Source organism: Micromys minutus (assembly GCF_963924665.1).
Source record: "Micromys minutus genome assembly, chromosome: 14".
NCBI classification, from domain to species: Eukaryota; Metazoa; Chordata; class Mammalia; order Rodentia; family Muridae; genus Micromys; species Micromys minutus.
In genome coordinates this window covers 36,002,163-36,023,774 of record NC_137983.1, presented here as the reverse complement: position 1 = coordinate 36,023,774, position 21,612 = coordinate 36,002,163, and the positions used below count along the sequence as shown (strand labels likewise).

The 21,612-nt window shown below is 38.8% G+C and overlaps 2 protein-coding genes across 3 annotated transcripts in view; one reads left to right on the top strand and one right to left on the bottom strand.

Moving 5' to 3' along the window:
• The first annotated feature begins 479 nt into the window (after window positions 1–479).
• Window positions 480–21,612, top strand: part of GTF2E2 (general transcription factor IIE subunit 2) — a 45,367-nt gene continuing 24,234 nt past the window's right edge. Inside the window, exons 1-2 of one of the 2 annotated variants that reach the window (XM_080929080.1) lie at window positions 480–548; window positions 4,678–4,844. In XM_080929080.1, coding sequence (XP_080785206.1) covers window positions 4,682–4,844 — 163 coding nt within the window. In that variant the 5' untranslated portion in view covers window positions 480–548; window positions 4,678–4,681. Of the gene's footprint in view, window positions 549–594; window positions 683–4,677; window positions 4,845–21,612 lie in introns of those variants that run through there. The other variant, XM_080929081.1, reaches the window with a different exon arrangement.
• On the bottom strand, window positions 11,187–11,474 carry SMIM18 (small integral membrane protein 18; the record flags this gene model as incomplete). Its single annotated transcript, XM_080929133.1, has 1 exon — window positions 11,187–11,474. The coding sequence occupies one exon, from the start codon at window positions 11,472–11,474 to the stop codon at window positions 11,187–11,189; it is 288 nt and encodes a 95-aa protein (XP_080785259.1).

Genomic DNA, 21,612 nt, shown 5'->3' with positions numbered 1-21,612 from the left:
TGGAATTTAAGATAAAGTAAACAACAACAACAACAAAAACCCCAAAACAAAACAAAAAACTTGGCATGAAGCACACATCTTGGAGGCTGAGGGAGAACGATTTTTGCAACTTTGAGGTTAGAATATAATTCAAGTTCTAGGCCAACCAGGGCAACACAGGGAGACCTTGTCTCAAAAAGAAAAAAACCAAAAACCCACCTCTCATAAATATCACAGGAAAAAAATACTGGTAATGTCGTCGGTTGGGCTAGACTCCAGAGTCCGCTGAAGGAGCTGGTCCCTAAGCTCTGATTTTGAACCAAGGTAAGTGTCTTCCCGTTCTTTACTAGAAGCAGAGCTCGTAGCGTTAACGTGGCAGGCAGCCTCTAAGTGCTCTCCGGTCGTCATGGAAACTCGGGGCGGAGCCCGCAGTGACGCACGCGCGTTTTCGGAGAGGCGTCGCGGTGGTTGCCGGGAGCGTTCAGCCGCCGCACCAGGAAGTGGAGGGCGGAGCCGGGTCTGAGTCGCCCGCTCTGGCTCCGCGGCCAGAGGCTCGACCCCCTCAGCAGGTCTGCGCTGGGCGTGCGTGCGGCGGCGGCGGGGTGGCGCTGACGAGGGGCGGGAAGTGGGGCCGCGGTGGGCGTGCGCGCGTGCGTGGGGCCGAGGCGGAGGCCGGGAGGCGGCACGGGCTGAGGGCGCTGAGGTAGGGGCCGCGGGTGCGGGCGAAGGGGCGAGCGAGTTCCTGGCGGGACAACGCTGCCCTGAGGCGGGACGCGGCTTCCGAGGGGACGCGTGTGAACGCCACGCCGCCGAGCGGTTCTCCAAGCCGAGCTCCAGCCAGCATTGTCTTTTAGGCCAGACGTCCATAAGGCAAACTTTTGGGTTGGAAAGCGGGAAGATTCCCGGTGGGCGAACGGATTGTGCCGCCTCGGGGCCCCTAGCAGTGGAGCCTGTGTGGAGTTGGGGACACCATGGCGTCCCCTCCAGACTGGCGTCTTCCCTTGCCTTTTTAAAAGTGCTGTTTAACTTTTGAGTTGTGTGCTCTCTGAGAAGTCGAGAGGCATTTTCCAGATCGAACTCTGTGGTCGGTTTCTTGGTGTGTTCCGGTGCCAGGGCGAGCCGAGAAGGCAGAGACAGTAGACAGGCTGGGAGATTGCAGATTCTGGGGTGGGAAAGAACTGGACAGTGGGAGCCTGAAGATTTTAAATGTTAGTTTCCCGGTATGTATTCACTGTGAAACGTACCAACTCTCAGTCGTATATACTGTCCGGGGCTTTTGATTGACCAAAATCATGTAAAGTGGACATGGTATATAGTTTCTCTACCACACAGGGTATATAGTCTTAAGATGTGCCGTGCAATACAGATGTCGCAAAAGGAGGAAAAGTTAGTTGAAACACCGGCGAGTAAACCGCTTGCTCTGGGTGCCTTTGTTGTTATCATATAGAGGTCTCTTTATTTTAGAGAGCTTTGCTAGGATTCCAGGGTTTGGGACACTTGACTTGGAGCTGTGACCTTACTTGTGCCGCTCTTATTCATGTTTTAGTTATTAAAATTAGCGATAGCACTGATGTCATTGAGAGTTGTGGGCATTAAGTAATTAAATTCTTTGTAAATTGTACAGGTTTGATCTGTCTTAAAGTCTTTAAAGTCCAAGTTAGTCATCTGACCGTATGAAGTAAAATAGAAATGTTTCTGTTTCAGGAGTTGCAAGCTACCTGTTTTTTCAGTCTTCCCAGTTGTGAGATTTTTCTAATTGTTTTCATGGTTTCCCTCCTCCTCATACCTTCCTCACTTGTGTATTAATAATGTTAATTCCTTACCTAATACAACCAAAATAACAATTACTCTTGAAAGAAATCTTTCATAAATACTCCCTCACTTTTACAGTTGAGCCAGTGAGACAGTGCCCACTTTTCCCAGACCTAGGAAGAAAATTGAATTTAGAGCAGTTGTGAAGATTATTGCTCAGATGTTAGGAATTGAAACTGGGAGAAGCAGGTGTTTTAGACCAGGGACTCTTCAACTCTTCTTACATGAAGTTCATACTGAGTTTTCCTTAGGAATATATATATATATATATATATATATTTTTTTTTTTTTTTAAAGATTTATTTATTTTATGTATATGTGTACAGTGTAGCTGATTTCAGACACACCTGAAGAGGGCATCAGATCCCATTACAGATGGTTGTGAGCCACCATGTGGTTGCTGGGAATTGAACTCAGGACCTCTGGAAGAGCAGTCAGTGCCCTTAACTGCTGAGCCATCTCTTCCCATCTTTCTGGTTTTTGTTTGTTTGTGTTTTGTTTTTTTAATCAAGGAACTCAGTGTGTGTGGAACAGGTTAGGATGCTTCAGCTTCCCTGAAGACGTGGAAGCAATACTTAGTAAAAACTGAACTTGAGGTATGTTTTGCTAGGCTGGTGACTTAGGCTGTACTTTAATGCCACTAGGCAGCTGCAGTGAGCTCCCAGTTGATATCACAAAGGCACAGTTGATACTCCATTGTGTACCAGGTTGCTAGGCATTTATGTCCAGTACAAAAGATGTATTAAATGCATTTTTCAGCTTAAAATATTTTCAGTGTGTGAAAGGGTTATCAGGTATAGGAAAGGAAGCCTCTGTAGAGGGGTCTTTCCCCCCTGACGGAACATTAGTCTTAATAGTGTGAAATCCATTTACAGGGGCAAACATGAGCCTTTCTGAAACCCCCTGCAGGGTGCTAGGAAGAATTGAGAAAATATTTGTAAGAATCTTGGTGATTCAACTGGTGGTTCTTGTGTTCTGGTTGTGAGATTGCTTAAAATTGTAGAGCTTTATAACTGGGAAGGGGGAAGTGATCATTTTGTTCTACCTCCTAAATCAGGGATTTTCTGTTTACTCCCCCCCCCCCCCCCCCAGTGTCTTTATATGTAGTCCTGGCTGTTCTAGAACTCTGTATGTAGACTATACTTTCCTTGAACTCACAGAAATCTGCTTGCTTCTGCTTCCAGAATGTTGAGATTAAAGGTGTGCATTACTATGCTCAGCTTTTGTAGACATTTTTTTCCAAAAGATTTATTATATATAAGTACACTGTAGCTATTTTCAGACACACCAGAAGAGGGCATCAGATCTTATTACAGATGGTTGTGAGCCACCATGTGGTTGCTGGGAATTGAACTCAGGACCTCTGGAAGAGCAGTCAGTGCTTTTAACTGCTGAGCCATCTCTCCAGCCCATTTTGTAGACATTTTTAATACCTTAATCCAGCTTTCTTAGTTAAAAAGAGAACATTGGTTTTTAAAATACACCATATTATTTATAGCAGTTCTGATCCCCCTCTTCCCTTTTTCCTTTCCTTTTCCCTTCCCATTACTCTTTCCCCTTCCCTTCCCTCTCCCCTTTCCCCTCCCCTTCCCTTCCCCATCCATTTTCCCTTTTTCCTCTTCCCTTTTTCCTTTCCCCACCCCATCCCCTTCCTCTTCCCTTCCCCTTCCCCTCCCCCTTCTCTTTCCCCTTCCTTTTTCACTGAGCCTAAATTTGCTCTCTAACTTCTGCCCAGATCTTGTTTCTAGAGCACTGGTACATAGTATATAATATGAGCTTCAAGTATGAGCTAGGTTTGTAATTAAAATTTGTGTGTACGATTATGGTGTTGGGGATTTAACCCAGGGGCCCAGGAAACAAGGCAAGTGCTCTATCAACTGAACTATATCCTCAATTAGAGCTAGCAAGGGGGGGAGGATAATTTACCTATTTCTCTGTCTATGTCTGTCTCTGTTTCTTTTTGTCTGTGTATGTATGTATATGTATTTTGTAAAAGTATTAAGTCATTTGTTGCCATTCAGTTACAAATCTGAATCTACACACTGGAAAACACTGAAACTTTTTGCCACAGGAAATCATGTGTTGGTATATGACTAACTGAAGGATATACCATTGTCATTAAAGAAATGTCAAGGATTTTGAATACTTAAGTCCTTACAGTTAACAAAATTTTTTTCTTTTTGATTTTTATTACATAAAACCCAACAGATGTATACACATTCCTACATATTACTGGAGATAAAACCATCATTCAAAATTATTAGTTGTACATTTTGGACTGCTCTTGAAGGAAGCTGTTCCCACTGATAGGGCAGCAGTTTAAGGTTTCCTGTCTGGTCTGTAAAGTTGGCATAGTTATTAAACATAGCACATCTTCCCCTCATCAAGTCTGATCTGTGACTTGGCAAAGTGGCTGGGGCTTTGTTCCTTTCAAGAGCTGGTTCTTGAAATGCTAATGAAGATATTCCCCATTCATTGAACAGTAGATAAACTGTCCTCCCTGAAGGAGCTGCTTTACTTCATTTGTTAGGTAACATGGAGATTCCAGGTTGTACCCAGTAGACTAATCTCAGGAATGTCGAAGTTAGCAACGGAGGATGAAGGCCATTCACCCATTGATAATCTCTGGACACTACTGAATGTCATTGATGGCAGAAGTAGGGAGACCTTAGTTGGCAGCTGGCTCCCCAAAGGGCTTGCTCATGAGATAGTTGTAGAAGTCCTTGTGTCCCACTGCTCCAGCCATGACCATGTCACTTAATGTGCACCTGCTCTTTAGAACAGTAACACTATACTTTGTGGGGACTAATTTGCCAAGGACTGTAGACTTAGCACGCAGGTTTGAGTGGTCTGAATTTATATGAAAGGTTTGTGTTTGTTTTGTAGCATTATGGATCCAAGCCTATTGAGAGATCGAGAGCTGTTCAAAAAAAGAGCTCTTTCCACTCCTGTGGTAGAAAAACGCGCTGTGCCTTCTGAGTTACCCTCCTCATCCAAGAAGAAGAAGGCAAAAGTTGAACATGGGGGATCATCAGGCTCTAAACAAAATTCAGGTGAGGAGAACTGTTTTGGGATTGATTGTTATTATTTTGCAGGGAACTAGTAATAGCAAGTTCAGTTTTTTGTTTTGTTTTGAGATATGGACTCTTTGCAGCCCTGGCTGTTCTGGAACTTTCTGTGTAGACAAGACTATGCCATAGAGTTGGCTTCACTTGCCTCTTGAGAGCTGAGGCTAAGGACCTGTGCTGTCACACCAAGCAACTTGAATATTTTTAATGAGTTTCAGATTCTTGGTTGAATACAAAAGATGAATTTGATCCTATAGTATGTTCCCAGAACCTACATGGCAGCTTGCAACTACCTGTGTGTCCCGTTCTCCATGGACACACATGCTGGCAAAACATCTATAAAATGAAATGAAAGGGGAGAAAAGTGTATACCACTTACTAGGGAGAAAAATTTTTAAAAACAAAGCTGAAACCCTATGCTTTGTTAAGGGTTGGGTTATATAATGTGCTATTTACGTTTTAAACATATGGTACAACTATTATTCCCATTTAGAACATTTCCACTATCATTCAGTGGCCTGATATGTGTTCATTTGCAGTGATTTCTGATCCCAGCCCCAGATAACCAACAATCTACTGTGTATATATTTGCCTTTTCTAGACAATTGCTATAAAGAGACTTGTTTACAGAGTGCTCTTTTCTATGTGACTTCTTTTACTTAATGTTTTTTCATTTTTATCCATGTTATTGGGTGAATCAGTACTTTATTGCCATTGTGTTGATAAATCACAGTTTGCTTATTAGTTGATGGAGTTTGAATACATAGAATCTTGCTGTGTAGCTGTACTGACTGGTTTTGTGTCAACTTGACACAAGCTGGAGTTATCACAGAGAAAGGAGCCTCAGTTGAGGAAATTCCTCCATGAGATCCAGCTGTAAGGCATTTTCTCAACTAGTGATCAAGGAGGGGAGGGCCCAGCCCATTGTGGGTGGTGCCATCCCTGGGCTGGTGGACCTGGGTTCTATAAGAAATCAGGTTGAGCAAGCCAGGGGAAGCAAGCCAGTAAGTAACATCCCTCCATGGCTTCTGCATCAACTCCTGCTTCCTGACCTGTTTGAGTTCCAATCCTGACTTCCTCTGGTGATGAACAGTGATATGGAAGTGTAAGCTGAATAAACCTCTTCCTCCCCAACTTGCTTCTTGGTCATGATGTTTGTGCAGGAATAGAAACCCTGACTAAGTCAGTAGCCAAGGGTGGCTTGGAATACGCTAGATGGGTCAGTATAGTTTCAAATGCAATAATTCTCCTGCCTAGAGATTTAGACTGCAATTTCTGGATAATGTAAATTTATTTTTAGCTTTTAAAGACAGTATCAAAATGACTGTTGTGGATTGGTCTTTTTGTTGATTGCTAAAAAACACAGACCAGAAGTATGTTGGGGAAGAAAAGATTTGTTTGGCTTACAGCCATCATGAGGGATGCTGAGGCAGAAACTGAAGCAGAGACCACTGGATATGGTGCTGCCTACTGGCCTGCTTTTCTGTGCCAGACGATGACTCCTCCTCCTTCTGTTCCTCCTCCTCCTTCGGTTCTCCTTCAGGATTCACACATGTGGGTGTTTTGTCTGTATGCATGCCTGGTGCCCATGGAGGACAAAATAACTAATTGGATTACCTGGAGCTGGAGTTACAGTGTTATGAGCTACCATTGGTCACTGGGTATTGAACTGTCTTTTGGAAGAACAGCCCGCGTTCTTTACCACTAAGTCATCTCTTTAACCTTAGACAGCCTTCATGTACAACTCAGGAACACTAGCTCAGGGATGTCATTCTCCACATCAGTGAGAGAGTTTGCACTCTCACATTAGTTACCACGCAAGATGGTGCCCCACAGATGTTCTGTGCACAAAGCCAGTCTTGATGGAGGCAGTTCTTTAAGGGTCCCTCTTACCAAATGTGTCAAGTTGACAATCAAAATTAGCCATCACAATAAGTAGATTGTTTTACCTTTTCATCAGTGATGAAGGAAGGTCTAGTTATTTTTCATCCTTACCAATACTTATTTCTTTATTGTCTTTTTGTTTATAGTTCTTAGTGGATGAGTATTGTTGTGGGAGTATCATTGTGTGTTTTTATTTATTTATTTTTTTTGAGACAGTCTCTTGTATTACAGGCTGATTTGTAGTTCATTGTATTGTCCACATTGACATCAAACTCATGTTAATTCTGTCCCATCCTCTGATGCTGGGGTTACAAACATGAGTTATGAGTTTTGTTGTGTTTTTATCTTTATTTTTATTTTTTAGGTTCTTATTTTTGTGAATATTTACTTGCACGTGTGTATGTGTACTTCATGTGTGCTTGGTTCAGAGACCAGAAGAGAATGTTGAAGCTCCTGGAATTGAATTAGAGATGACTGTGAGCCATTGTGGGTACTGGAACCCAAGCTTAGGACTTCTGCAAGAAGAGCAAAAACTACCGAGCTATCTTTTTTGCCCCATAATATTGTTTTTGTATGTGTATGTGTGTGTTTTCTTTTTTACACTGATCCTACATGCCAGAACTTTTTTGATCTCTTATCTATTAGACATTTTTCACAGCTTTTGGACAAGATATCTGTTTGTGGAGTGCTTGCCTAACATGTATGATGTTCTGAATTTGATCCCTTGCATTATATAACCTAGGTGTGGTGGCATAAATAATTTCAACAGAGGATTCAACAGTTCCATCATATTCAGCATTTTAAAAAATTATTGTAATGATTTATTTGGTGTTTTGTGTGCATATATAAGTGTGTGTCTAGAAGGGTATTGGATTCCCTGGAACTGGAGTTACAGACAGTTCTGAGTTATCATATGGATTCTGGGAATTGGGCCTGGGCTCTCTGGAAGAGCAGCCAGTGCTCTTAACTGCTGAGCTATCTCTCTAGCTTTGTTTATTTTATTTTATTAAGAGACAGTCTTACTGTGTAGTCCAGGTTGGCCTCTCTGTAGCCCTGGTTGGTCTTGAACTAATAATGGTCTTTCTGTCTCAGCCTTCCAAGTGCTGGGGTTACAGGGCATATTCATGCCCAGCTCTGGTTTGTTTGTTAGTTTCTCATAGTTTTCTACAGGGAATATAATTTTTAAAAAAATTTTTATGATAGAGCAAGTTAATAATAGGAGACAGATACTTTAGAAATGAATATGCAACTGTGATCTTAGGACATAATGTTAGTATATATGCTTGTATGTATTCCTATTTTACCTATAACACATGGAATAGCAGGGAGTTTCCAGAGCTCTTTGGGTACAGTATGTATTTTTAATCCCCAAAATATTTTATATTTTTGCATATAAGCTGCTAATTATAAATAAAAAATGAATCAGTGTCATTGTAAAGACAACTAAACAAAAATACAGCTTTTTTTACGGCATCAGCCTAAAAGTTGTATTCTATATTATATAATCCCCTTATTCTTGGCAGTACTTTCCAAGAGTCTAGATGTCTGAAACTGAGTAGTACTGAGCTCTGTATGCATTTTGGTTTTCATATGCACATTTTTATACAGTTTAACTTGTAAATTGGATACAATAAAAGAATCAAAATAACTAATATCAAAGTAGAACCACTAAGAATTATTGTATTAAAACTTAAGTGGATGTGGTTTCTCTTGGAATATCTTACTGTACTGTACTCTTCAGATACTATATAATAACTGCGGAGCTTTAGGCCACTAGAGAAGGGTTGCTTGAACACAAAAACTGCAATTCCTTGGTAGTGGATCTGACAACCTAGACGATTACTTCATAACTAACACAAGGGTAGTATATACAGACTGGATACACTGGAAGACTCATGGCCCAGGATGGTCGGATAAGGACAAAGAGCTGCCACATGGTGTTGGAGATTGACCTGGCTCTTTTAGAGAGCAGCAGGTATTTTTAACCACTGAGCCATCTTTCCAGCTTCTAATGTAGTTTTAAAATATTGCATATAAAATAGTGGATTTCATCATGACATTTTTTTTTCAGACATGTATAGATTATTTATTCTGAGATAATTTCCTGGGATAAATTTGTAGCTGTTGTTTATGGCCTAAAGGTAATGTAATTTTTTTTTTTTTTTTTTTTAGATTTCCTCAGTTGATAGTAAAACAATATTACAAATTTAAAATGCATCATCTGCGTGACCATTAGGGTAACAAGGAGTAAAATGGGATGTAGCAATGGTTGAGCAGTTAAGAGCACTTGCTGTTCTGGGCTCTCTACCTTGCACCCTCATGGAAGTTTAGGTCTCCAACTCCAGTTTTAGGGCATCTGATGCCCTCTTCTGGCCTATGTGGGCAGTAGGTACACACCCTTATAGTGCACGTAAACACAGGTGAAACATTCATATGCATAAATTAAAAACAAAAGAAAACTGGGTGATAGTGGTGCACACCTTTAATTCCGGTACTTGGGAGGCAGAGGCTGGGCAGATCTCTGTGAGTTTGAGACTAGCCAGATTTGTACAAAGAAACTGTCTTGAAAAACATTAGAGAGAGAGAATTTCTAATTCTTTTTTTCTCTCTTTTCCTTCACTCCCTCCCTCCCTTCACCTCTCCCTTTTGAGGCAGGGTCTGGATGAATTTGGTCTTGTGGCAGCAGTCTTCCTGCCTCTGCTTTATGCGTGTTGGGATTACAAGCATGTGCCACCACATCTGGCCTAAAACTACTACATTCTTTTTTTATAAATGTGTACATACACTTGTAACATGCAAAGTAGAGGCCAGAAGACAACTGTAGGTGTCTGTCCTTTACGTCTATCTTGAAACAGGGTCTCTTCTTGTTGATGTGTTCCCTAGTTACCTGGCCCATAAACTGGAAGACGTTATCTTGTCTTTTCTATGGGTGCTGGCTTATAGTCTTGACAACTGTCTTTCTGAGGGTTCTGGGGGTCTGAATTTAGATCCTCATAACATGACAAGTTCTTTACCTATGAGTTATCTTTTAACTCCCAGATGGCCACAGTTCTTAATAGGTGTTCAATGTCCTTAATAGTTTTATTAGAGATAGGTATGGTAGTGTAAACCTGTAATTCCAATACTTGGGGAGTGGAGACCAGCTTGGGCTGTACCTCAAAATAAGCAAAATAAAATAGCCTCAAATCCCAGGGAACTGGAGAGCTGGCTCAGAGTACTGACTTTCTCTTCTAGAGGTTGGAAATTTAATTCCAAGCCCCACATGGAGGCTTGCAAGCACTTGTAGTCCATAGGATCCAAAGTCCTCTTCTGTACATGCAACAAAATATTCATATACATAAAAATATACAAAAATATCAGTCTTGCTGGGTAATGGTGGAGCATGCCTTTAATCCCAGCACTTGGGAGGCAGAGGAAGGTGGGTCTCAGTGAGTTTGAGGCCAGCCTGGTCTACATAGTGAGTTCTAGAACAGCCAAGGCTACACAGAGAAACCCTGTCTGATAAAACAAAGACAAAAAATAAAATAAATCCCAAACCAAACCCAAGCTCCCAAAACTGTCAGCTCTAACAAAAGCTTTTCACTTTTCTTAGCAGTTTTTTTTTGTGCATTGAGTGTCTTTAGATCTTGATAGAGTGAGTAAAAAAGAATACTTTCAAGAAATGTAGTCTACAGCATGTAGTAGTGTGTTTCAGTTTGGAAATTCCCTAGACTTCTAGATCAAAAGTAAGTCAGTTTGTGAGAATCATATTTGGTGACCTTCCTGATCATTGTGAGATACATTCATATTAACACTAACGCTGTGTGAAAGTCAAGTCATTAAAAATATATCATCTTCAGTCAGCTTTAAAGTACTGGATTTTAAATAAACAGGGACTTTGTGCCATGGTGCTGCATGCCTGTAATCCCGTCGCTTTGGAGGCTGGGGCAGTATGGCTGCTGCAAGATTGAGGTTAGCCTGGGCTGTATATCAAGACTGTCTATCCTTTCCTCTACTATAACAAAGGGATTCTATATGGACATGTTTATTTATGGTTTAGAGGCACATTTTAAGTAGGATTTTGCTCCCTAAATACTACTTTAAATCTGTGTGACCTTGCACAGATTACTTATTTGCAGTTAGCTGTGCTTATTTTTTTGTAGTTGGCCTGGAAACTGCTGTACTGTGTTCCAGTAATGGATGCTGGGGTGTTCATCTCGTGTTTGAGGTGCTGTATTAAGTAGACTGGCAAGTTCACATTAGGAACTGCATGTTTAATGATACATACATGAGAGTGTACACTTCACATGTTTTCTGCTCAAAATCTTTAGCCATTCAAAGTCAGATCAATTTTGTAATAAAAGTTGGCCTCAGGAAAGCTTGATTTTTTTTTTTTTTTTTTTACCCCCCAGAAGAGGCAGAAGGCTGTTTTTAAAGCTTTTGTTTATCTTTTGTGATAGATAGCTAGACCACCTCACTGTCACGTTTTCTGATGTTGTCCATCATACTTCTGAGAGGATTTGGCTCGCTTTTCAAGTCCTTCACAGTTTTGTTCTTTGCACAGCAGCAGCAGTCAAGCACCTCATAAAGGAAAGCCAGCACAACCAAGGACACCACAGTAAATATGAACAGAAGCAGGATGACAAAGCAGGCAGTGTTCCAGTTGTCATGGAAAGGGTAAATCTTTTGCACTTGAAATCCAAGGTACTGGTAAACAGAGGTCGTGGTTTCGTTCCAGTGGCTGGAAGCCATCCTTAGACTCCACTTCTTGTACTTCTATTTGTAATCTACATAGAGGGAGAAAATGAATACACATAACCAAACTACAGATTGGTGCATTCAGATCTCAACACCAAAATCCCTTAGTAAGTTTGTAGTCACTGTGGATTTACTGTAACAAAACTGACAGAATTACATGTAATTTTCTTTTGTGTTTATGCCAATTAGTTAATTGTACTCCAGTTTTTATGCATTTCACTTATATAATATTTATGTTCGGGACTTACACACACAAAAAGAAAAACAATTTGCTTATGAATTTCCCGATAATAAAGGAAAGTAGCTGCAGACGTGAAGCTTGACTACAGCACTGGTTAGTGAGCAGTTGTCTGGGACCATGTGAGGTCTTGTTGGCCCCTTTTAGGTTCTCCTCACCTTCTTGGTTAAGGTGTTTCTGTCTCCTACTGCCACTTCTGTTAGCTTTAATCTGAATCTAGAAATTGTAGCTGATATAAAATAACAGAAAAAGAAAAAAGCCAAATACTGTCAGTTTTCAGAATGAGGATAAAATAAAGTTTTAGATAAGTTGCTTATGGGGTGATGTTACTGTTGGGAGTGTTAGCTATATTGAGAGTAGCCTTACATATTTCATAAGCATAAGTGACCCATGGCTATGATACTTAAAATGGATAAGTTCAGGGCTAGCAAGATGGCTCAGGAGGTAAAGATGCTTGCAGCTAAGCCTAATGAGTTGATTTTGATCTCTGAAGTCTACATGGTGACCTGTAAGTTTCTTTCTGACTTCTGTTTGCCTTCTGTGGCATGTGTAATAGTCTTTTCCTATGAATAAAAATGTAATTTTTAAAAAGTAGACAAATGTAGGGGCTGGAGAGATGGCTCAGTGGTTAAGAGCACTGACTGCTCTTCCAGAGGCCCTAAGTTCAAATCCCAGCAACCACATGGTGGCTCACGACCATCTGTAATGAGATCTGATACCCTCCTCTGGTGTGTCTGAAGACAGCAAAGTGTACTTAGATATAATAAATAAATATATTTTTTAAAAAATGTAGACAAATGTAACCCTTTAAGAAGTGTCAGTTGTTAATTTCATCAAGAAAGCTACTGAGTTAAATTTCTGTTTTTATACCACTGGGTTACTTTCTTGGTCCTTGTTTTTGGTGTCTTTTTGGTTTTGTTTTTAAATGATACAGCTCATCGTGGTCTTAAATTGGGTATGTAGTTAAGGCTGACTCTGAACTTTATCTTTTTTTCTTTGCCTTCTTAGTTCTCAGATTATAATAGTGCATTACTGCTTTTGCTGATTTCAGTATTTTTTCATTTTGTTGACCTGATACTTGTTATATCTTACATGACAGTGTAAAGATTGAAAATTTGCTGTTACAGAAATACTGTAGTTATTTATTTTTTCTTTTTTGAAATGGAGTCTCACTGTGTAGCCTTGGCTGACTTGGATAAACTCATCTGTCTGCCTCTGCTTCTCAAGTCCTGGAATTAAAGGAATATACCACCACTATCTTGATTTTTTTTTTTTTTTTTTAAATTCTCTTGAGACAGGTTTCTCTGTGTAGCCCTGGCTATTTTGAAACTTACTCTATAGACCAGGATGGCCTTGAACTCGATAGAGATCCACCTGTCTCTGTTCCCCAAGTGATATGATTAAGGTTATATGACACCAATATTTTTATTTATTTATTTATTTTTAATTCTCTCTAAACAAGGCTTTTCTTTATAGCTGTCCTGGAACTTGCTCTGTAGACCAGGCTGCCTGGCCTCAAACTGACAGAGATCTGCCTTCCTCTGCCTCTCTCAGATTAAAGGCATGTACTGCCACTGTCCAGTTCTGATTATCTTGATCTTTAAAAAATATTTTGTCTTTTTGAGAACAGTCATTAAATGCCTATACAGTTTAAAAAAGGAGTAAAATCATGATTGCATTTATTTAATTTGCTAGTAATATTTTTTATGCTTTACTGCATATTTATAAAGAGTTTTATGTATATTTACAACAAATGTCTTTTTTCCATAGTCACTAAATTATATATATAATTTGCCATAGGTCTATAATATCCATCTGTCCCTCCTACCCTAAGGAATAGCTAATGTTATCATTTTCTTGCCATCAGGACGTACAGCAAATGTTCTTATCCACTCTGTGTACTGAGTCCTTTTTCTAAATTTTAGAGATATCTTTTATGTGCATGTTTTATGTAAAGAAAATGTCAGCATAGTTCATAAAGAGTATAATACCCTTGGCATAGTGGTACATGCCTGTTGTAATCCAGGGTACCTGGGAGACCAAAGCTGGAAAAACATGAGTTTGAGACCAGCTTAGGCTACAGTAGGAGTTCCAGATGGGTCTCAGCTTTATAGTGAGACCTTTGTCTCAACAAAGCAAAGAAGAACACATAATGAGCCCCTGTGTGTTGGACATTCTGTGTTGACCCACTGGCTTCTGTCACATGCATCATTGGAAAGCAACTCCTAGACATTATCTAGAAATAATTCAGCTTTTTTTTTTTTTTTTTTTATTTGAGGCAGGGTTTCTTTTGGGTAGCCCTGACTGTGTTGGAACAGGCTGGCCTTGAACTTACAGAGATCTGCCTCCTGCTTCTTTGAGTGCTGGGACTGAAGGTGTGCATCGCTGCTGCCTGGCTTTCAGTACTTGTTTCTAAAAGTTGAAGACTGTTTCTAAATACAAGCATGGTGTTTCCACTGTGAGTTCAGATTGGTTACATTTTTTTTGTCTTCCTAGTAAACAGAATTTTGTAATTTTATAAAGTTATGTTTTGGAGCTGGAGAGATGGCTCAGTGGTTAAGAGCACTGACTGCTCTTCCAGAGGTCCTGAGTTCAATTCCCAGCAACCACATGGTGGCTCACAACCATCTGTAATGGGATCTGATGCCCTCTTCTGGTGTGTCTGAAGACAGTGACAGTGTACTCATATATAATAAATAAATCTTAAAAAAAATAGAAGTTATGTTTTATAAGGTTTTAGTTTCTGTTCTAAATCAAGTTTGTTTTTACAAAATCGCACCTCTGGCTAGCCTCTTGCTTCCTTTTTGAAGGTTAGATTTATTATCTGAAGCCAGAAGTAAAGGCTTAAATACCTGTTCTGTTTGCATTTAAGACTTCTGTTTCATGGTGCATGGTTATTCTTCATTCTTCAGTGAGAGACAACAGATTTAATGGTGGTATGTAATTGAATTACTTCTGTTAGTTGAGGAACATAAAGTTACATAGTCAGAAGGTGAGGTATGTCACTTCATGGTACATTTCATTATTTTCAAGCTATACCTCTAGATCCAGGATTTCAAAATTACCTTATTCTTGGACTGTTCTCTTGAGAGTACATTCCTTTTTTTTTTTTAATTAAAAACACATTTTTTTCCATACAGTATTCTGATTATAGTTTCCCAAACCCATATGCCTCCCAGTTCTTCAGTACCCTTCCATCTGATCCACTCCTGTCTTTCCTTTGAAAACAAATAGGCATCTAAAGAATGATAATAAAAAATAAGATAAAACAAAAATAAATCAATAGTACAAAAAAGCCAAACAAGAAAAAGAGCCAAAGAGAAAGTACAAGAAACATAGAGACACACCCATCTACACACACAGGGATCTCATAACAACATAAAACTAGAAGCCATAATATTTATGCAAGGGACTTAGAAGGTTAAATAATAAAGTCTTAAAAAAGCTCTGACCTAACATTATCAAACCAAAGAACCTCCAAGGATGCCATTAAGTTCACTTTATGTTGGCCATCTACTGCTGGGATGCTCATCCTACCCTTAGGAGTGGTTGGGTTCCCTAGTGAGGTTCCCCTAGAGAAAACTAATTGTTACCTGCTAGTGGCAATCAGCTGGAGACAGCTGGGTTGGGGATGTTGGTCCATTTCCCCTTCTAGTTCTAGAACCTCATCTGATACAGACTCTGGAGAGCATTCTTAAGGGAAAAAACAGCAGTTGCCTTGTACTTTATGGCACCATTGCCATAATGCAGTGTTAAGTGATGCCTCTGAGTCTAAATAACACAGATACAAATACAATACTCAGAAACTTGGTTACATAGAGACAAAATTTAGTTTTTGTGTGTGTGTTGGATTTTTTAATAAAGACACATGTATATATATACTTCCCATGTGACTTTAAAATGTTTGGCTTTTGGGGCTGGAGAGATGTCTCAGTGGCTAAGAACACTGACTGCTCTTCCAGAGGTTCTGAGTTTAAATCCCAGCAATCACATGATTGCTCACAACCGTCTGTAATGGGATCTGATGTCCTCTTCTGGTGTGTCTGAAGACAGCTACAGTGTGCTCATATATATAAACAAAATTTAAAAAACGTTTGGCTTTTGAAGCACCTTTAAGGTTTAGGACACTAATATAATGTGAATATTCTTGCAAGGAGACCACATATTGTCACAGTTGCTTTTATATTAACATAAGTGAGTTTTCAGATTCTTTTTGAAGAGCAGAGGTAATAGTGATGGATAGGAAGAGTCAGATTTCAGAAACTATCAAACCCAGGGCCTTGTGTATGCTAGGTGAACATTCTACCACTATCTTATATACCAACCCTAGACAGTGTACTTACACATGAAAATTTATATAATGATTTGTGATGACCATGAAGTAACAGTACGTTTGCCAAAAGTATTATGGGTTTTGCTGAAAGTGTCTTGAGCAGTTTAGGAAAGGGTGTATATGAGTGGTGGTTTGAACAACAGTGGATCCTCATAGGCTCACATATTCAGTCACCAGGGAGTGCCATGATTAGGATTAGGAGGTGTGACCTTTTTGAAGGAAGTATTTCACTGGAGGTGGGCTTTGAGGTTTCAAAAACACATGCTAGGCCTAGGCTTTTTTCCTGTGGATCAGTTCGTAGCTCTCAGTTATTGCTGCAGTACCTGCCTGTATGCTGCCATGTTCCCCACCATGATGATAATGGACTAACCCTCTGAAACTGTAAGCAAGCCTTCTGTTAAATACTTTCTTGTATAAGAGTTACTCGGCTGGAGAGATGGCTCAGCAGTTAAAAGCACTGACTGCTCTTTGAGAGGTCCTGAGTTCAATTCCCAGCACTCATATGGTTGCTCACAACCATCTGTAATGGGATCCATTGCCTTCTTCTGGTGTGTCTGAAGACAGCAACAGTGTACTCACATACATAAATATCTTTTTTAAAAAAGTTACTGTGGTCATAGTGTAAAACAGTGACTAAGGTGGTATTTCAAGTTTAGGTATATGTATGACACTTAGCCACTTTCAACAGTGTTGAAGCTGATGAGGAAGTCAAAACATGGTTGCTTTAGCTAGCTTCTGGACACCTGAAACAAGTAAAACCTGGATAGTAGGCATCACTGTCCCCTTCAGTAAAGTGTGTATTTCCAAGTACAGAAAAGCCCCAGTAGTCTTGGTGTGTGTTAGATTTAAGGTAAAGAGTAAATTTTATGGCAATGGAATTGGTGTATTTAAGCACCTGAAAGAAGTACATCATGAAGCTATCCTACTCTGGACTACATTTTTCAAATTAAAATTAAATTTGTATAAAGGAAATGCTGTAAGCATGTTATAAAAACTGGGAAAAATGATTAAAAATACAATCAATAACAGTCTGTATTTTATGGATCTCCTCTTTATATTTTTATTATAGAATGCAAAGCTTAAAAGAAAATCATATAATTTTTGTTAGGTTTTGTTTTTATGTTATTTTTGCTATATTCCTTGTATCTGTTTTTCAATCCTTTTCAAAGGGCTCCAGTGGAATATTTGTGGGGATAGGTCTTATGACCTTGGATCACCAGATCAGAAATTAAGATTTAGCTCTAGTTACAGCGAAAACTGGTAAATTTAATTCTCTGGTGCTTTTAAGCACATCACTTTGAAATATGATCAGTTAATAATAGCCTTTAAATAATAGAGCCACGTATTCAGTTCAGGCTCTGGGATTTCTGAGATAAGGTATACTTGAAAGATGATTTGGCGAATAGTAATGAACTTCCATTTATGCTAAGTACACACACTCGCGTGCGCGCACATACACACACACACACACACACACACACACACCATATGAAAATGTAAGCTGTTAATGTTAAGACAATTTGAAATTTTAAAATGTAAATTAACTGTTAATTGACAGTTATTTTTATATTACTTGACTCATTGTATGGTAAGCAGAATGGTTTCTAGGTAATTAACCTGCTGTACTGAACTTGAGAGGTCTATCTAGTATCTTGTTACAGCAGCCTTTTAAGTTTTTCAAGAGATAATCTGTCTGTGTAACCTGAATGCTAAGAAACAGAATGAATAGAAATTATGAAAATCAGAAGTTAAGAAAAAAGAGAAGAGAAACGTAAGAATGAATATACTTAGCATCCAGGTGAAGGATTCAGTTGGATATGGGGGTGTTAAGTGCATGCAGAGCATCTACTGAGTAGGACTTTCATCTTTAGACACTGCACAGAAATGTGGACAATTATGAGCCAAGGAAAGTAATTTTACTATGTAGAATCACTGTTCTACCTTAGCCAGCTCTGCTTAGGACACATTTAAAGATGTACTTTATCAAAAAGACTGAATCTGTATGTATTGGTACCAGTTTAAGAGTAACCTAATTACTTTAAATTTTTGTGTGGCTTGTAAAAGATTTCTATTTAATAAAAAGACTAGTATTGTATGGTAAGATTTTTCTGTGAGGAATTATTTTAATTAAGTTGTTAGGAAAATCTGATGCTTTATAAATTATCTCTGCTTAGAATATAATACAACTCATAATACATGTTAAAGACTTTTTATATAAAAATTCAACTGGCATTTTTTGGGCATTCTCTATATTAGTACTCAAAGTAAAATAAAATTTGAATCATTTTCTTATTTGTTGAAATACAAGCTTTCTTGTAACTGCTTTTTACCAGCCAGTTTAATTTGTACATATAATCAGAAAGCTTTAGCCAAAGGCTTTTGGTATTATTTTAGATTTTTTTTTCCCTTTGAGAAACATCCTTTGTTAAGACAGACCAGACTGCTGAAATAAATTTGCTTTGAGAAAATGAAATTAACAAAGACTCAGGTTAGGCATCAAATGCTTTTGTCTTATTTAAGTTCTGGGTAGAGATCAGATTAGTAGGAAATGTAATGAATTTTCCATTAAGGCACAGATGGTAAGGATGCTTATCAAATAGCACGAGGCAATCGTCTTCATGGTAAAATCTTACCAAATAATGGGTTAATACGTTTTGCATCTTTAGCAGGCATAATGCTTTCTGGCTTTCATTGTAAAATATTTTCCTACTGCTTCATAAGGGCATGGACTACTGAATAAAAGATCAAATAAACCTACCTCTTGTCTGGAAAGATGTTGTTGAAGCGATGGTACCGTCTGTTTGTAATGCAGTCTAGTGCACAGCCAAGATGGAGCTGTGCTTCTATTGGTCCAACGCATAATGCAGCCGACAGCTTCCTCTGTTCTCATTTGCATTAAGTCCTGCCGTTCTGAGGAGTAGATTATTCATAAACTTGAATAGGGCTGTCTGGACTATCACCTGCTACCCCTTCCTTTTATTTTTATTTTTATTTATTTTTTTTGTCTATAAGCTATTTTTTCACATGGGAACATATTGCTGATTTCTTAGGGTTTTTTTTTTTCCTCTCTATAAAATTTATCGTCCCTCTGAACAGTGCAGTGCTAGGGCTAGAACATAGTCTCTAGAGGTAGTTACCTAGGAAACAGCTGCTCAGGTTAACTATTTTGGTAAAATGTTAGCAGGAAATGTGTATAAAATCTCATAAATAAGCTTAAAATTAAAACTTTTTCTTAATATGTTCTCAAGTCTTAACATCTGGAGTTATGGGTACTTTACTTGTATTTGGGAGAAATTTTAAGGGAAATAAAGTAATATTTTAGTTTTTTATGTTATAATTTAGGTACATAATCTTTTTTTCTAAATTGTAAGATACAGAAAGCTTTTATGTTTTTAATTGGGTCTAGTCCAACTGGCTGTTCATTATTTATTTTTAGTTATGGTGAAAAGCCTAATCATAGCAGAATCAAGATTTGTTTTTAATTAAAGGAGTAGCTCTTAAAATGCAAGAGCTGTGCATGGTGGTGCACACCTTCAGTCCCAGCATGGCACAGGCAGAGACAAAGGCAGAGACTGCTCGGTCTGCACAGTGAGGTCCATACTACATACCGAGATGTCTCAACAGCAGAACCCCACCAAAAATTAATCAGTGGGACAGACAAGCAAACAAACAAACAAAAAAAAACAGTGGAAGATTGGGTAAATCCTTGATATATATAATTATATTATCTATATCTATAAATAAATCATATATTATCCATAAATATATAGATAAATCATTATATTAGTTTCTGGAGCTATAACTCCTAGCTATAGGAGTTTATGGAAATGCCCTTATCATTTCAGTAATCATTACAGTAATCATTCAATAAATATTTGAATGTTGACCTTGATTGGCAGTGACTTAGTACTAGGGACATGTGATAAACAAAACTACATGTGGTTCATAATTGATCATTTGTTTGGAGTTCTTAATATACTGTGATTTATTATTATTATTATTATTATTATTATTTTAGTTTTACTAGGTTTTTTAAAAATACAGTATTGTAAGATAAACTACTAGTTCAAATGCTTGTCTTAATGGTATGGGCCTATCATCCAGCTACTCAGGAGTCTGAGGCAGAATCACACATTTAAGACCAATCTAAGTAACTTTTAAAATACTTACTATTTTATGTCTATAGATGTTTTGTCCACATGTATGTCTGTGCACCACATGTGTGCCCACGGAGGCTGGAGGCAGGTATCAGATCCCCTGGCACTGGAGTTATAGGTAATTGTGAATCTCTGGGTGCTGGGAATGAGCAGAAGCAGCTAGTGTTCTAACTACTGAGCCATCTCTCTGGCACCAGTCTAAGTAAGTTAATGAGACTGTCTCAAATAAAAAGTAAAAATAGGGCTGGCGTTAAGCTCAGTGGTAGAATATTTGCCTAGCATTCATGAGGTCCTAGGATAGTGTGCATTTATGGATGTCTGTGTTCTGACAAAATGGTGTGTGTCAGATGGAATAATGTGTAAAGGGAAGTTGGTAGATCTTAGGAAGGGCAATGGTTCAGGGTTTCCAGCTTGATTTAAATCTGTGCCTTATTACAAGCTTCACAATTTTTATGTTTAAAAGGGAGCAGTTAGAACTGGGGAGGTGGCTGAGTTGATAAAGTGCTTATTGTGCAAGCAAAAATATCTTCTAAGTTCAGATTCACAACATCCATATGGAAGATGACTGGGGCTTGCCAGCCAGTTGGTGAGACACCTGCTTGGAAAAATATAGGGGCAGGAGAGCTGGTTTAGTGGCAAGAACACTGGCTGCTCCTCCAGAGGACCTTGGTTTGATTACCAGCACATGCATGGGTGCTCACTTTGTAACTCCAGTTCCAGGCCATCTTATGCCCTATTCTGACCTCTGGGGGCATCAGGGCATTCAAGGGGTAATAAGCAAAGCACCCATACACATATGATTAAAAAAAAAAGGTGGAGAAGCAGTTGAGGAAGACCACCCCCCACACTAAATACATAAAAGAGGACAATAAAATTTCTTAGATTTTTCCCCCTATGAGGATTAAATGTGAAAATCACTTTGTGTGATGCTTGGCAGATAATAGGTTTAATAAGTTACTATTATTAAAAGTCTTTTAAACGTCTTGTGGAAAATGACCATATAGTTAGTATTTTATAACTGAAACAAATGTATTATTTTTGAGACAGTGTCTTTTGTAGCCCAGGCTAGCTCTGGAATTGCTATGTAGCAGAGCATGACCTTAAACATTTTAAAAAATATTTTTTATGCAATTTTATATATGTCTGTATGAGTGTATGCCACATGTGTGTAATGTCCTTGGAATCCAGAAAAGGGCATTGGATTCCCTGGAGCTAGAGTTACAATTAGTTGTGAGCTGCCAGAAGTAGGTGTAGAGAATTGAATTCATGGCCTCTGGAAGAACAGCAAGCAGTTTTGTTTAGTTTTTTATTTTTTTTTTGAAATAATACAATCATAATTTTTCTTCTCTCCTTTCCCCTCTCTGGCCCCTCCCATGTACTTCCTCTTTTGTGATACTCTTGCTT